At 47.6% G+C, this 16971-nt stretch overlaps 1 protein-coding gene and 1 long non-coding RNA gene across 5 annotated transcripts in view; one reads left to right on the forward strand and one right to left on the reverse strand.

Moving 5' to 3' along the window:
- Window positions 1–566: 566 nt before the first annotated feature.
- Window positions 567–9311, reverse strand: LOC310663450. The gene is made up of 2 exons (XR_014504491.1): window positions 9118–9311; window positions 567–7775 (listed from the first exon to the last, which is right to left on the reverse strand). It is a non-coding gene; the product is annotated as an uncharacterized lncRNA (long non-coding RNA).
- Window positions 9312–15617: 6306 nt separating this feature from the next.
- Window positions 15618–16971, forward strand: part of TRIM28 (tripartite motif containing 28) — a 36341-nt gene continuing 34987 nt past the window's right edge. For 3 of the 4 annotated variants that reach the window (XM_083411077.1, XM_083411078.1, XM_083411081.1), the window contains exon 1: window positions 15676–16568. In XM_083411077.1, the coding sequence (XP_083267203.1) occupies window positions 16289–16568 (280 nt within the window). In that variant the 5' untranslated portion in view covers window positions 15676–16288. Of the gene's footprint in view, window positions 16569–16971 lie in introns of all 4 variants that reach the window. The other variant, XM_083411079.1, reaches the window with a different exon arrangement.

Raw genomic sequence — 16971 nt, forward strand, 5'->3', positions numbered from 1 at the left:
TAGAAGGCAGACAGGATTTCTTTATTTCTCTTTACTATTACATTTATAGTCCACACTTCCTCCAAGGAGCTCCAACCGGTGTACACCATTCTCCCTCCTCCTATTTTATCCTGACAACAACATTGAGAGGTAGGTTAGGCTAAGAGTTGGTGACTGGCCCAAGGTTGCCCAGTGAGCTTCATGGCCAAGTGGGGATTAAACTCTGGTCTCCCATGGTTCTAGACCAGACCTGTGGCCACTACGAAACCCTGACTCTTGTGTGGGAAGAATGCCAAGCACAAGTTGTTCTGTATGCTCCAAAGCTAAGCACTTAGGAACAGTGAAGGCAAAACGGCTGGGACTCATCTTCTGCAAATCACCCAAAGATCTACCGGCACATCCCAACCTACCTTCTGCCTACCCCCTGCTCTAGCATAGGAGTGTATTTTTGCACGTTGACACAGCAATAGACAGCTCGCTGAGTTTTGCACGCACTCAAATGTCCAGGTAAGTCTCCTAGCCGTGTCAGGTTATTACACCCCCCAAAAAAGTGTCCTAGCTACTTAGGATGATGTCAACAAGGCATCTTGGAATCAGGAAAAGTGTTTATTTCATACAGTGAAGAGACAGACACTGTTAGTACGATAGGGAAATAGATTAAGATACCATGGGCAATACCAGGGAAAGTAGGAAGTTGTGGTGGGCATTTCATAGGAGCGGGAAACCCAGGCTTAAGTTTGGCTACGATACTGCTGCGATGGCATTTACAATTGTTTTGTTAAGGCATACCCATTGGCAGTAATAAAAATCATAGAAAGTACAGACCAAATAATCCAAAACATCCCTGCCCACAAACAATTCTAAAGCAAAGGAAACCTAAACCCCCCACCCCCAGTCCTCAAAAAGCCTAAAACGCAGAGCTCACAAACACTGAACTGAGCCAGAGTAAAACAAATACCCCAGAACTGGCTCCATAGGTGGCACCAGAGTGGGAAGATGGGGAGCAAGCTATGCCCCTCCCGCAAACGAATAGCTTGCTCTTTGCCGGAGCCTCCTGTGAAATGGAAAAGGCTTTCTGTTATTCACTAGTAAGGAGGAAGAAAAAAAAACCCACCACATACACTTTTGCCAGACAACACCTAAACAATATAACTAAATCATAAACTAGGAATTAAAAGAAGGCCACAATTCTAATGCATGCTTACTTGAAAGTTAACTCTATCAAAACTAATAGGATTGCAATCGCGTGAGGGGGGCATGGGACATTTACTCCAGGGAAAAACAGGACGGAAGCATGAAAGTGAAATATGCCATTGTTTTTCTTTCACAAATCTTAACATGTGGAACCATGTTCCCACCACCCAAAATGCACTTTGTCCCTTCTGCCACCCCACAGAAGTGGTGCTGATGCTCATAAACGAGTTCAGAAGACTCAGCTGCTCTCAGGAACACCCTTAAGAACACAAGAACCTAAGAAGAGCCTGCCGGATCAGGCCAATGGCCCATCTAGTCCTGTACTGTTGTCACAGCAGCCAACAAGACGCCTGTGGGAAACCTGTAGGCAGGAATTGAGCACAAGAGCACTCCCCCCAGCTTTGGTTTCTGGCAACTGGTTTTCAGAATTATTGCTGCCTCCAACTGTGGAGACAAAGCACAGCCATCATGGCTAGTAGCCATTGATTGCCCCCTCCTCCATGGATTTGTCTAGTCCTCTTTTGAAGCAATCTGGTGCCCATCACTGCCTTGTGGGGGTGAGTTCCATAGTTTAACGATGCACTGCGTGGAGAAGTACTTTCTTTTATCTGTCCCGAATCTTCCAACATTCAGCTTCACTCGATGTCCACAAGCGGGTGGACATCTGCTCTCTTGTGGGTAAGAGTTTTAACAAATGTCAACTAAAGGTTGACCGCACACCAACCCAAGCCCAACGACTGAACCAGCCTTTGACAACCTGGCGCCTTTTAGATGTGTTGGACTATATAGCTCTCGTCAGCTCCAGCCAGCAGAGCCATAGTTTGAAACATCTGGAGAACACCAGGTTGGCAGAGGCTATGAGCCAAGGAGTTCCAATGCACACTTTTAAGAGGCCCTAAACCCTGGCATCTAGACACCGTTCTTGAAGTACCCACTTTCAAAACGTCTGGTTGGAAAAGCCTGACACAAAGAATGAGACTGGGGGGCAGGCAGGGGAAGGTTCCTGGACCGCTGCTATTTTGCACATGGAATTCAATCAGATGCTAGCAAGTTCAGGTGGAGCAATTAATAGTGGATTTAGAGCTCTTGTTCATGACACTTAAAAAAGGAGAGCCACTTTTTAGCAGTAAGGAAAGTGATGGGAAAATGCACTGGAAGGTGTGCAATTATAACTGCTTGATGTTACATCCAAAAAAATTATAATTAAAATAAATAAAGAAGAAACACTTTCCAGGTTGGGGATGGGAGAGAGAATGGTAATCCATAACATCACATCTATGGCAGCAGGGCTGGTCTGGCCACTACGAGCCAATTTCTGCTTTTCTCCAAGTACTGCTACTACAGAAATGACTGATTTCACCAAAGTCCACAATTGTACGGGGGAGGGGGGGAATTAAAAGTGTACCACCAGCAATGATAGTTCTACAATACTGCTGCACAACTTGAAAAAATATCTATATACAAGCTGTTGGGAGGATTTTGTTTTTTTAAAGAAACTGTCATTAGCAAAGTCATAGACCAGGCATAACACAACAACATTATGGGTGCAGCGCAGTGACTTCAGGCTCTGAAGTCGCACTGAAATCAATAGGCCTTTGGCATCCTTCTATCTGGAGTGCACCCCTCACATGGGAAATGAGACCCTTTCCTGCTCCCCCAGAATCTACCAGTCATAGTTGTACATGAGTCCACAGCAGACACAGGGTATATGCATGCAAAATGTCTAATGAAAGTGACCAATCAAGTGCAAGATCAAAAATACTTTTTTCTCCAGCATAAATCCAGCAGAATCAGCATATTCCTTCCTTCCAAGATCAGGCAGCTGAGGTCTGCAACAAGAAACACAAACCAGTTCCCTACTACCTGACTCATGAGGAGTCCTCTTTCTTGGATGGTAGGATTAGAATCAGGCCCTGAGAGGATGGCTCTTCTTTAGAGACCTCTTTATGCTCTACAGATCTTCCACTCTCCAAATAATGGCTGAATTCTGCCTTCAGAATTTTCCATGCATTTGCACTTACGATCGCAAACAGTACCACAATCATTTCCCCTCTGTACTCTCTTGTACAATGGATTGGCAACGAAATGACTTGTTCACTTTAGTGTTTGTGCGCTGACTTTACCGCTTAAGCAAACTCCTGCTGTTTATGAGGATACGTGCAAACACCCATAGGTTTGTGGGGTTTTATTGGCAGTGGAGAGTTGACCTCTCTGGTTGACAGGGGTTTAGCAGAATGAATCAATGGGCTGCATCCAGCTTAAATAACTTAACACTTTTAGTTTTGCTGGAACCGGTGGGACTTAATACAGTCACAACCAACTTGTCTTAATGATTTCAATGAGCCAACAGCATGACCAAGAGCACCATCCTATCAAATACTATTCCTCTATGTTCAATGGGACTTTCTGCAAGATAAGAATATGGCAGATTGCAGCCCAAGAGTCTGGAGTCAACCAATATTATTCTTTTCTTTAACTGTTGTGTGGCAGAACCTCCACACTTGGGAATGGAGGCTGGCCCATTACGGTGAACAGGGCACTGCCCTACCCGTCTCAAGTCTGCCCTCAGCCAGTCCTCCCTGCCTTCTTTCTTACCACTGTATGGGGGGGGGGGGGTTACACCGTCTATCAGCAATCCTTAGTCTCTGTGTTGTCCTTGCCCAAGTCAGCAGGGAGAAAGATGGGAACTGGAATTACTTGGCTCTGCCTGTCATTGGCTGTGGCTCCACATTTTGTTGATCTCACAGCCCCATGGGCAACAGCTATAACTACACACTTCTAGAATGGGTATGGGTGTGTGTAGGTCCAGATATTTAAGCCATGGGTCAGAGTTGACATATTCTTAGAAAACTGTCTTCCCCCACTCCACACATCTGAAAGCTTATTGATAGTCAGGAGGAGGACGTGTTTAAGCCTAGGTGTGAGAAGGAAGCAGTTTCGCTTCCAGGAAAAGCTGCCTTCTGGTTGTGATGTATGAGGGAGCAGACCTGAAAACTCTACCTCTGGCCCCAAAGCGAACTGACTTAGCTTGTGCTCCTCCCTTGAAGCATTAAGGCTCAAATCAGAATCAGGAGCCTCGGCCCTAGTGGAAGGAACGCCACACAAACTGACCACCCAAGAGGAAGGGAAAGCTATGCCAGTCTCAAGTGTGTTGTGTGGCAATTACCAGGGATATCCCCATTCAGAAAGGCAAAAGCCTGACTTTGGGGAGATAAACCCCTAAGGCAATTAAAAGGTTGCAACCATCATTTAGGGCACAGCAGAACATTCCAAGTATTTCTCTAGCAATTGCAGGGTCTTGGGAATCCCAAACAAAAAAAGCCAACCACCATGAGTCTGTACTGTGCAGACAAATAAAGGTTCACCATTTCAGTATTTCCACTGTTTGAGCACTCAGAGAGAAACCAATGTCAGGCTTAGTTCGGTTTCAAATTCATAGGAAGCAGAATAAAATAAGAGTTGACATAGAAGTATGAAACAGCTGCAGTTTTGACCAATCAACCTTAATATTCTTTCCAACGATTCTTGTGGTTTTTGTTGCGCTACATCAAGTTGGCCATTGAGATTCTGATGTACAGATGCTGTTTCTCCCATTTTGTATTTAGAAAGAGTTCAGAAAAAGCAGAGCGAAAACAAAAGAGGCTCTGCCTGCATCTTGCTGGCAGTTCCATTTGTTATGACCAACACGGGCTTCAAAGATTTAGACCTGTCATTAGGCAAACTAGTAAAGGTGTTATAAAGAATTTTTGCTCTTAGCCGAACAAATGGAGAGTTGGCAGGTTGCTGTCGCTCCTTGGCTCCTATTTCCTCCCTCCGTTGAGTTTCAATTTATTTCTTTTGTGTGTGTTCATAAACTCAAACCTTTCTAATGAGACGTTTTGCTCCATGCTTGTTGTACTTCTGCACTGCTTCATCATCCTGGATTCCAAAGAGGCCACATCAAAAATGACACATGCAGAGGCCAAGGGCCACATAACTCAAGGCAGCCACATGTGGGAATCCATGTCTTAGGGGGGCCCTGATACAAGACCATGGCTGTGCCCTTGTGCTATGCCTCTGAAGAGCCCGAGTGCCCAGGACCTTCACATTAGATTAGTTAAGAGCCACAGACAGCAAACTGGGAGACAAGCAAGACAGTATTTCCTAGGAGCGCAGGCTTAAGCAGAGAAAGTTTCAGGGACTCCAATTAAGAAGTTTGGTGCCTCCGCATCTCTTCCCATATGTTTCAGAGCAGCAAGATAACCGACTTCCTAAAGAATCACCAAATGTCCCCTTAAATGTCTTCTATAGAGGAAAATCAGCTAACTATTTTGTGTGTAGACAGCTGACACTATCATCTATAACTTCCTCCTCCATTTAAAAAAGCACAAGTAGCGACATTAAAAAATCCAACTAATTTAAGGTTAGTTTTTTACCCTATCTCTCAACTACAACAGAGTTACGCTGTGAAATGTATCAGCAGAACTATAGTCTTGTCCAAGGAGAAGAAAACCGTTCCAGATAGGAGATTCAGCCTTACCAGGAGATGCCAGATTGCACCTGGGATCCTATGCATACAAGGCAGATGCTGTACCACTGAGCTACAGCCCTTCTGAAGGGCAGAGGAGAGACAAACCCAAATGAGAACAGAGCATGCTCGGTGGCCACAGAACACCGAGTATCTGTCAGGTGGGGCAATGGGACAGAAAACTGGGAGATGGGGAACAGGATGGAGTACTCTGAAAAGAGGCATGGCTGGCAGGCAAAAGCACTGTAACATTTTGTTGCAGATCCCACTCGCAAGATAAAAATACTGCAAAACTAGATGCACACACTGCCAAGTGCCATGGAAGAGATACAGACAACTTTTGAGAATTGGTTCAGAAGCAAACCAATAGCCTTTGCCCCCAGCTGAAGGATACTGAAATGCTCAAAGGTCAGGCCCAGTGTTCCTGGTGTCATTTCCTGGGTACTGTGGGCAGATGCAAGTATGATATAAACTGCTTTTTCTTGGCCACCATGGCTGAAATGAAAAGCTGAGGGAAAGGAGGGTGGAAGAGTTACTCTAACTTCATTCCAAGTGAATCACCAGAATGATGCTTTTTTTTAACTCCAGATTGCCATAATGTTTACATGCTCACACATCCGTTGAGATGCTGGAGGTGTGCAAGGGGGAGGTGTGCAAACACCTCAAGTCTAAGCGTTCGTTCAGAGTTTCTTACTTTTGACGCACAGCATATTTCTTGATAGCCAAGTGGAAATTTAAAAAGGGTGGCCTTCATTTGCCATACTGAAGAGAAGGAAAAACACCCACCCCCACATACAGATGGCGTCGGGAAGATTTGACACTGTCCTTCCTGCTCTGAAAGAAGTAGCAGAACAACCTGCAGTTCCAGCATTTAAAATTATCGTCATTAGGTCTGCAAATGAACTGAGTGTGTGAAATCCACATTGCTTCGGTCTTTGTGCAGACCAGGGACCAACCACTGCTGAATTTGTTATGCCCAATTCTCTCTCAAATCACAGCAGCTAAACACTCAGGTTATTTTATAGCATGGAGAAAAGACGGGGGAAGGGGGGGGGGGGAGAGCCATCCTGACATAAAGACAAACGTATGTCCAATACTGGCCATTTCTCACCCCCCGTTTGGATGGATATAGGACCAACCCAGCTGACTAAACTTTATGTGTTCTCTGGTGCCTTACAAGGTGGGAGGCTGCCCCAAACCCTTTCCCGCAGCTGGCACACTTGAAAGGTTTCTCCCCCGAATGCGTGGCACGGTGGCGCTCCAGGTGGGCGTTGCGGGTGAAGCCCTTCCCGCAGTCGCCGCAGGAGAAGGGCTTGTCCCCGCTGTGGATGCCTTGGTGGCGCTGGAGGTGTGCGCTGCGGGTGAAGCGCTTGCCGCAGCGCGTGCAGCGGAAAGGCCTCTCCCCGGTGTGCGTGCCCTGGTGTCGGGTGACGTGGGCGCTGCGCGTGAAAGCTTTGCCGCAAACCCCGCACTCGTACGGGCGCTCCCCGGTGTGCGTGCTGTGGTGCCGGGTGAGGTGGGAGTTGCGCCCAAAGGCCTTCCCGCAGTAGGTGCACTTGTAGGGCCTCTCCCCCGAATGGGTCTCCTGGTGCCGTGCCAGGTGGGCGCTCTTGGCAAAGCTTTTCCCACAGTAGCTGCAGCTGAATGGCCGGTCCTCTTCCGGCACCTGCTGCCCGAGGCGCTTCCCGCCCAAGGGTCGCTGGAGCCCAGAATGGGTAGCCATGTGTCGGGTCAGGTGCGAATTGCGCCGGAAGCCTTTCCCGCAGTAGGGGCACGTGTGAGATTTCTCCCCCATGCCAGCGGCTGGTGTTGGTGGTGGTGGTGGTGGTAGTGGCGGCGGTCCGGGGAAAGTTCCTCCGTAGGAAAAGGAAGCTCCTGCCTCAGCACACCTCACCTCGGCCTGGCCTGGCCAGCAGTGGTTGAACAGACCTCCTGCCAGCCCAGAGCAATAGGCCTGGCCTATCTCGGGGCTTCTGCCGCAGTAAGCCGTTTTGATAGCTAGGCTTTTTTCTTTCTTTATAAGCCTTCTTTCAACCACTTCTCACCTTCTCAGCCTTCTCTTGACTAATAGTTTTTGGACCTTTGCCCACACCACCTGCTCGAGAAACAGAGAAAAAGAAAAGAGAGAGAGAGAGAGAGAGAAGGAACATATATGAGTTGTGGCCAAAGCTGAGCAATAGGATGGGAAAGAGAGACAACGTAATGTAGGTCAACAAAGTTTATGAATACTTTTCACCTGCTGCACTCGCCACCTTCACCCCCACATACATTTTTTTTTAAAACAGGGGCTCATGTACTTTTGGGGAAATGTAGTAGATAAAAAGTAGCATTTCACAAGTTTTATTACTGCACTATTGATGTGCATTGCACACATTGTACCTTTAGATCCAGGGCGTTTAGGCTTGCTTCTTAATAACACACTTCCAAAGAAATTGTGTTTTTTTTAAATGTCAAATTATACTTTTCAGGTAAGATCGGCTCCCAAACCAGCTTACATGGAGAATCTACTGAGATAGAATCAGAATTCCATCTTAAAACCACGGCCAGTTCAGACACAGTGGCTTTGACACTACTCCACAGCCACCTTTTCCTTCCCCACTCATTGTTTCGCTTACCCTTCAGGCCTGGTGAAGAGTCCCGGAAAACTTGCACACTATGTTGTGATGTTTAATAGTGAATGTGTATTTAGCTCCCTGCCCCACGTAGCTTACGCCCTACGTTAAATCTTAAATGCTACTCAGAAAAACAAAACAATGGTTCTTGAATCTGTGTGGGTGTGTATGTGCAGGGTTTTTTTTAACCTGAGCTCACAGGACCTCAGCTCTGGCACCTCTCAGGTGGGCGCCATTGCCATTCTAAGAGAATAAGGGAGAAGCTCACAGTGAGCTTGGGCACCTTTTCCCCCTAGAAAAATATCACTGTGTATGTGTGTGAATATGTATGTATGTATATACAAAGAGAGCAAGCCAAGCATTCCTATAACACCTCAGATACATCATTAGAAAGCCGCACCCACACAGCCCTTTTTTTTTTTTTTCATTACAAGATAAATCGCACAAATCCGATAGGTCTCAATGGGGCTTCCCCTCTCCCCCCGGTAAGTAGTTACAGAATGACCGCCTTCAATCTGCAGCAAAATAAAATAATTAAAAAAAAAGAATAACCCACAACGAAAATCCCACCCGAGGTTGGGCCGCGCTTAGTCGCGGAAACGGAGCGAATGGGAGGAAGACAATTAAAGGCAGAAAGCGAGGAGGGAGGAAAGAAGCTCCCTGCTGCAAAAAAACCGGGGGCAATAAGGAAAGACAGAAAAACGGGGGGAATGTGGGGCACGGAACTGGGAGGCGGGAAGCGCCCTCCGGCGCAGGGGGCGCGCGCCGCCCTCCCCGGCTCCGCATCGTGGGCTCCGCCCTCCTCTCCGTCCAAGGCGCTCTCACCGATGCAGCCCCCGCGCAGGGATCCCGGAGGGGGGGATTCGCGCGCCCTTCGGCAGACGCGTCCGGACCTCGGGCCCTGGGAGGGAACCAGTCACCCTCGCAGCGTGTGTGGGTGGGTGGGCAGCGGCGGGTCCGGGCACAGGAAAGGACCCCTCGCTGCATCCTGTCCCCCACCCTTCGCTTCGCGCGGCGGCGGCGGCAGCAGCAGCTCCGGCTCGATGGTTTTAACCCTCCTCCAGCCGACGAGGTAGAGAGTTCGTCCGGTTGGGTTGGGAAACAGCAGCAAGCGCAGAGGGAAAAGGCACGACGGCAAGCTCTCGCCGCTCGTTTCCACAGACCCGAGAGGCAGATTTATTTCTTTCCGTTTAAAAAAGAAAACCCGTTCCGAATGCAGAGGTCGCATTCAGCACCGATTTGCAAGATTTGCTGCCGTGCGTGAAGGGCAGTGGTGTTGGTGGTGCGCGCACACACCGTATATTTAAAGCGCATTTTCCCCCTCCCCCGCAAATAATCCTGGGAAACGTAGGTCGTTCAGGGTGCTGGAAGTTATAGCTCTGTGCGGGATAAACTGCGGTTCCCGGGACTCGTGCGTGTGCTTTAAATGCACGGCGTGGTCGCAGCATCCTTATGTGAAGCACTTTGAGCGCAGTAAGGTGCATAGTCTTATTAAATCGTTTGATGCGCACAGTTCGGCTTTAGCAACAGTTTTAAATACTGGCTCGGCTCCGATTTGGAAAAGGGGAGGTGCTTGATAGCTTCCAATTTTACACTATAATACATTTACGAAAGCCTAAGCTTATCCTTTTGGTAGCCTCCTTTGTGCCCCTTCTGCCTCCAGGCAAAACACTGCTCCTTTCCTTGATCCGCCCTGCAGACTGCTCCCCCACCAAGAGATTTATGCTTGTCCTTCTCCAATACTCCCTTTGTTCTAGTTTATGGCAGGGTTGATAAGACTGTGAGAAGGGAGGACGAGTCTCTGTTCCTCCACTGACCAATGCACTTCAGGAGTGTTCTAAAACTGCTTTGAAGCTTCACTCCTAGAGCTCAGGGAGTGAGCAGCAGGGCCCCAGAGATATTATCTGTAACATTGATTTAGTTCCCTTTCAGCTTCAGCAACAAACCAGACTGGAGTAAGGGCATGGTTGGCTGCGTTTCTGGAATTTCTGAGTTATAAGTATCTATAGCCTATAAATTAAAATTTCTTCTCTGTCAGAAATCCACACAGATGGAATTTGTCCTGTCCCTGAAATTGTCCTATATGTCCAGTTTTCCATTTCTCATATGGCCTATGCAACTCCCTCCCCCTTCAGCTAGGAGCCAGGCCATTGTCTGCTTATCTTTGGTTTTTTTTATCTGTTATTTCTAGTCATTTTGTGTATGATTACTTTTCAGATAACTCTGTATCTCATGGTCTGAAGGTACATGATGCAGTTTGAAACTTAAATATGGGAGAAGGGCAGACAACAGTGAGGTGCTTTTGAAGACTCGCGGTGCGGCTCCTAACTAGCTCTCTCATTCCCTCCTTGTTCTCCCCACAAATAAACAAAGATATATTACTAATAGGAAGTGTACACAAAACCTTTAGTGATTGCAATATACTGTATTTTCATAGCACTCAAATGAGAAAACTACTGCACCAGCATTTTATGAAGCTTCAGTCCCCCTCCCCACCTTTGGAGACTATGCTGGAGTATATACCAGTGCATATTTAAAAGAAAATAGCCAAACAACACACATTCCCAATCTAGCAATAAAATTCTTTCACTTGCTCTTTTATTGAATACTAGCTGGAAGAGCCCAGCATTGCTTGGGAATTCTAACAAGCTAATAAATACTGGGATTTATAAATGAATACTATATTTTCTTAGTTCTTAGTGCTATGCATGCCCACCCTCCCACAACTAGGGAACACCTGACCAGCGACAAATCAATTTGGGGGCAGGCCTCGTGTTTAATTAGGATTTTAAAAACATGATATGATGAGGAGGGGGGCAAAGGAAGGAGATGCTGCATCTCCTCCCCACCCCACCCCGCCTCCCCACCACTCTGCAGAGAGCAGAAGGGTTCAATCTGCTGGGTGTTGTTCTGTTAACATGTTCCCTGTAGTGAGCACTATGGCAAAGCAGACCCCTGCAGCCAAAAGGACTGCAGTATTGGTGGGAGGCTCCTGCACTGCTGATGCACATGCTCATACCTGCCTGCTTTCCCCTCTGTGCCCTCCCACCCTCCACATTGTTGCCCATGTGTCCTGACTTGTGGTTCAGGCCTCAGGCACATCCACTCTGATCACTACCACTGCCAGCATCGCCTTCTCCAACTCCCTGGCCACTGCTTATCTGGCTGCCATCATCGCTGCTGCTACCACCACCACCACATTGTGGGAAGCATCCGCCTGACCTGGACCCAGCTCACTTTCCCTCCCATCTTCTGAAACTGACTTGTGCCTTAGTCATTGCCATGGGGGCCATAACCGATGGTGAGAGACCAACTAACTGACCTGCAGTGGTGGTCCAGTGCAGTAGTCACACTGTATTAGTGACTAGGTGGTTCAGTCCTGTTCAGTTTGACTGTGTGTGTGTTTCTTTGCTGGGAGTAGACACACACAGCCAAACTGCTGTGTGGGGTTGTTTGAAAGCCCTCTTGAAAACAGCCCCATGCTGGTAGAAGCTGCCTGTCTCACCTTCTCCCCCCTTGACAGACCTGGATTACTCCAGGCAACCTGACTTAGGGTGATTTGTAGCTGTCTCAACCCAAATTGGTTGAAGCTCAGATCCAAATTTGGTGCACAGCCATTTTAGTTTACTGCCAAATTTGATTAAAATCACTGCAATTTTGAAAGGTTCAGCCCACTATCTTTATTCAAAATAGCATCCCATGATATCCAAATATAGACCAAAATGTTACCCTCTATCTTAGGAACCATCATGCCAACTTGGGTGGTGATATCTTCAGAGGTGCAGTTTGGAATGGTTTTGTCTGCCATCTTGATTCAAAAGGGGCATGGCAATTTCCAAACACAGACCAAAACCCATCTCCATCCTGGGAAGCATCACAACAAATTGAGCAATGATATCTTCAAAAGTGTCCAAATCAGTAGTGTTTGTAACTGTTTGGTCTTTCATAAACCAAATCCCACTCCTCAATCTTGGGAACTGTCACAGCAAATTGGGTGACAATATCTTCAGAAGTGCCCAAATTGATGCAGTTTGGAATGATTTGGTCCATTATTCTGATTCAGAATGGCACCTAGTTTCTAAAAGTAGGCAGAAACTAACTCCTCCATTTTGAGAACCATTGTGCCAAGTTGGGTGGGTGATATATCAATAGGTGTATGAATGCATAGAGAACAGACAGACAGACAGACAGACAGACAGACAGATGAACTAACTTGGCAAAATACTTGGTAGAGGGGAAAGTAGGAAGAAAAGGAGATAAAAAGCCCTGCTGGATCAGACCAAAGCTCTATCAAGTCCAGCATCCTGTTCTCACAGCTGGTATTCAGAGACATACTGCCTTCAACAGTGGACATGGTACACAGTCATCCTGACTAATAGCAATTGATAGCATTATATTATATGAATTTTAAAGCCATTCAAGTTCTCTACCATTACTACCTCTTCCGGGAGCAAATTCCACAGCTTAACTATGTAGTGTGCAAAGAATTACTTCCTTTTACCTGTCCTGAATCATCAAACATTCATTGCATGACCCAGGTTCTAACCTAGTATTAGAAGACAGAAAAACCTTTCTCCAATTTTCCCACACCATGCAACTTACCAGGAAGTATTTTCAAAGAGTTTAACAATGGAGTGAAAAGGCAGGGTGACAGTGTTTCTATGGAAAAGAGAAAAGTGCAAGCTAATAGTCAGTTGTTCCTGATTGCTCTGTTTCAGTGTATTAGCATCTAAACGACCTATTATGTCTTGCCTGGAAAGTCAATGCAGGCTTCTTCTAAAGGCTATCCAAAAAAATGTAAAGGTTAAGTAGGATAAATCAGGGAATAAATGTAATAAATAAAACTTGGGAAATCCTTCATTGTTATTCACTGATGAGAGATCAATGGAGCCACTAAAGCACTGGGGCTGTGAATGAATGTGTAAGAAAGTATGTACTTGAGAGTCATTGTCCATGGGGGGGGGGGGGGGTCCACTTCAGACTCCATTGTATGTTTTCAAAATTTTGGCAGCAGAATCCAAGGCATGTCTACTCAGGAGTAAGTCCCCTTTAGTTCATTGAGGCTAATTCCTATGTGAATGGGCATAGGGTTGCAGACTTACCGAGTAATTACTTGGGAAGAGTAATGACCGGGAAATGAAATGCAGCGGTAGTTGTATTTTATGATGTCTGAATCAGTTAAACACAAATGCCGTGATCCTCCTCAGGTTTATACATGCCCCTCAAAACAGATAGCTGCTAAATTATTTTAGAGAGAGGCTCAAGCTTGGATTTTGACAAATCTGTGTGGGGAAAAGATGAGTAGCTGTAGGAATATTGCTGGGACTCTCATGGTGTGTGTCTTTGATACTGGAACCTGGAATAGGATCATCATGTGAGGATGGTACAGTATTGTATTTGAAGGAATATTGGAGTAACCAGACTAGTTACAAAGTAGTACCGGGAGACTCAGATTCAAAGCCCCCCATTCAGCCAATGGGGTTACTTGGGGGTCAGTCATTATCTGTTAGTTTTGCATACTTTACAATAATAATTATTATTTCATTATTTGTACCCCACCCATCCGACTGGTTTGCCCTAGCCACAACAGAGTGGCTGTGATCATAAAACGGAAACATGGAAAACCATGTACTCTTCTTGGAGGAAAAGCAGGATATACTGCAAATGTATTAAACAGGTTAGGTACTCTTAACGAAAACGAATAAAAGATAAAACAATGTATTGGAATGTGTCCTTTACTTGAAAGGCTATCTGGTCCAAACCCAGTTTAAAGATTAAAAAACCAATTAAGGACAGTAAAGAGCTTGAAATTGGCCATCAGAATTTAGCAACTGGGCAGCCAACAAAGGAGGCACACAGGTCACTTGATCCGAGCCTGCCACTATGGTCTCCCCCCCCCCCTTTTTTAATCTATGTATATAAATCAGCATAAGCAAATTTTATGCAAATCTCTTTTTTGCTGGCAGTGCATTTGCACATTTTTGGTGTTAGATAAGTGGCCACCTTAATGTGGAACCTAGGTGGCTCAAATTAATGTTGGCCTAGTCTTCATAAGCAATAGCTGAGATGGCAAACTACCAAAAATAAAAATAAAAAGATTGTGACCAAGCTTCCAGTCACCAGAATCCCCATAATGAGACACACAAAGTGTTATCTTTATTTCATATATCTAATAAAGTGAGTTCTAGTCTTGAAGGCTTATGCCATTGTTGTTGTTTAGTCGTGTCCGACTCTTCGTGACCCCATGGACCAGAGCACGCCAGGCACTCCTGTCTTCCACTGCCTCCCGCAGTTTGGTCAGGCTCATGTCTGTAGCTTCGAAAACACTGTCCAACCATCTCGTCCTCTGTCGTCCCCTTCTCCTTGAGCCTTCCATCTTTCCCAACATCAGGGTGTTTTCCAGGGAGTCTTCTCTTCTCATAAGGTGGCCTCAACTTCATGATCTGTCCTTCCAGTGAGCACTCAGGGCTGATTTCCTTAAGAATGGAGAGGTTTGATCTTCTTGCAGTCCATGGGACTCTCCAGCACCATAATTCAAAAGCATCAATTCTTCGGTGATCGGCCTTCTGGATGGTCCAGCTCTCACTTTCATACATCACTACTGGGAAAAACATGGCTTTAACTATACGGACGTTTATGCCATTAACTACCACAATATATTTACTAGGCTTCATGGGAAGGGGGGAAGGGAGGGGCAGCTGCCCCCATAATCAATAAAAATCAATAAAAATACATAGCTAACTGAGGTTCTTCCCCCCCCATCCTGGCCACGCCCATGCTAGGTTTTAAGGTGCTGCAAATTTATTTTTTAAAGAAAAAAATGTTGCTGGCTTCAAGCATACAGTGTTAGGGCGTGATGTGTGTAGCAATACTTCCCAGCCGTTAGTGGTGGCAGGGACTGGCTAGTGCTTTAGGAGACATTTATGAATCCGGAGTTACTCCCCATTATCCTTGAAAAATAAATTACCCCGTTCATTGGACTGTGAAGGGGTTGGGGTGTGTGTTATCGGTGTCACTTTGGAGTCACTCCGAAGCAGCTACTCCAGAATTACCCTGACCTGCTTGCTTCGCTTCAGCCATTTAATGCTTTAAAGGGTATCCTCTGTTCGGGCTTCAACATGGAGGATGAAAGGGATTCGGTTAAGCAAAGGGGCGGGGAGGCGGAACAAAAAGGACTGGCTGCTCCCAGACTTTGCTTCTTCGCAACTGGCTCTTCCCATGTCAATCCAAAGCCCATTCCCGCCTCTCCCAACCAGCTCCAGAGACTTCACGGTTGCCATGGTTTCAGCCTCTTAAATCTCCCTTCGCCCGCCCTGCTCAGGGAGAGGGCGGGGCCTGAGTCAACAGCATTCCAAGCCTTGATTTATTCGCTCCAATAAAACAGACCGGGGAAGCTGAGGTCCGCGGGGTGGAGGAGGGGGGTGTACAATTGTGAAGCGTACCGGATTTTGATTGGACGGCTATTTATTCCCTCCTTGTTTCTTGGAGGAGGCGGGAAGAGGGCGGGCAGTTTACCAGTTGGCCGGTTTTGAGCATCGATCAAATATTCCGATTGGCCTTGGAAGATGCCTAGCTCCGCCTCCTGAAAAAAAAAAGAGGCCTGGAAGGCGCGCGTAACGGGGCTTCTATCCCTGCCTCCCCCCCCCAACTCCTGAAAACTACCCGTCGTTCACTCGGCCGAGTGGGCGGAGCTTCAGGAGGAGGAGGAAGGAGGGAGAGAGAGCGAAGGCAAGAGCGAGCTGTAACGGAGCCAGGCCTCTTGTCTGTCTCTCTGTGCTCGCTGCGCGCGCCGCTCCCCTTGTCTTTCTCTCTCTCTCGCAGCGCGTGCGGGGAACAGGCAGGGCCCCAGCGGGTGGCGGAGCGTCTCCCTCTCGAGGCCGCCAGCGCCGCGCCCCCCTCCCGCCAGCCTCCCACGAGGCCCAGCTTCTAAGCGCGCGGGCGCGTGTGTGCGGCTGCTGCTGCTTCTCCTGCTCCTGCTGCTCCTCCTCTCGGTGCAATGTCTGCTCCTGCGACGGCCCCTGCCCCTGCGGAAGCTGCTGGCGGAGGCGGCGCCGCTGGGGACAAGCAGCGCTCTTCCACCGCCGCCGCCGCCGCCCCGCTCAACGTGGAAGGCATCGACCTGCTGGAGAAATGCGGCGTATGCCGGGAGAGGCTGCGCTCCGAGCGGGACCCGCGCCTCCTGCCTTGCCTCCACACCGTCTGCAAGGAGTGCATGAAGGTCGAGCCCGCCGCCGCCGCCGCTGCAGCAGCCGGCGGCAACAACAAGGATGGCCAAGGTGAGGCTGGCGAGGAAGAAACGGGCGGCGGGTGAGGAGCCCCTCCTGGCAGGGGTCGAGGCGGAGGAAGCTTGCGACGGAATGGGAGGCGGGTGCAAAAGACGCTGGCTTCCTATCCCATCCCCTTTGGTGTGGGAGGGAACGTCCTTGTTTTATCCTCGTGCTCGCTAGGTCGATTTTTATATAAATATATTTGCAAGAAGTGGCCTTGGGAGAGTGCGCGCGGGGGGGGGGCGCGTCAGGCGTGCTGGTATAAATGGGAGTAAAAAAAATGGAGGAGGAGACGTGGGGGAAAAAGGTGCATGAGAGAGGAATGCCTTGTTTTGTACACGTTCCCCGCTCAATTTAAAAAGAGAGAGCATATTTTGGGGTGGGGGTCGTGAGCAGGAGGAGGCGAGGGGGA

Source organism: Podarcis tiliguerta (assembly GCF_965153285.1).
Source record: "Podarcis tiliguerta genome assembly, chromosome: 13".
In the NCBI taxonomy this organism is placed as follows: domain Eukaryota; kingdom Metazoa; phylum Chordata; class Lepidosauria; order Squamata; family Lacertidae; genus Podarcis; species Podarcis tiliguerta.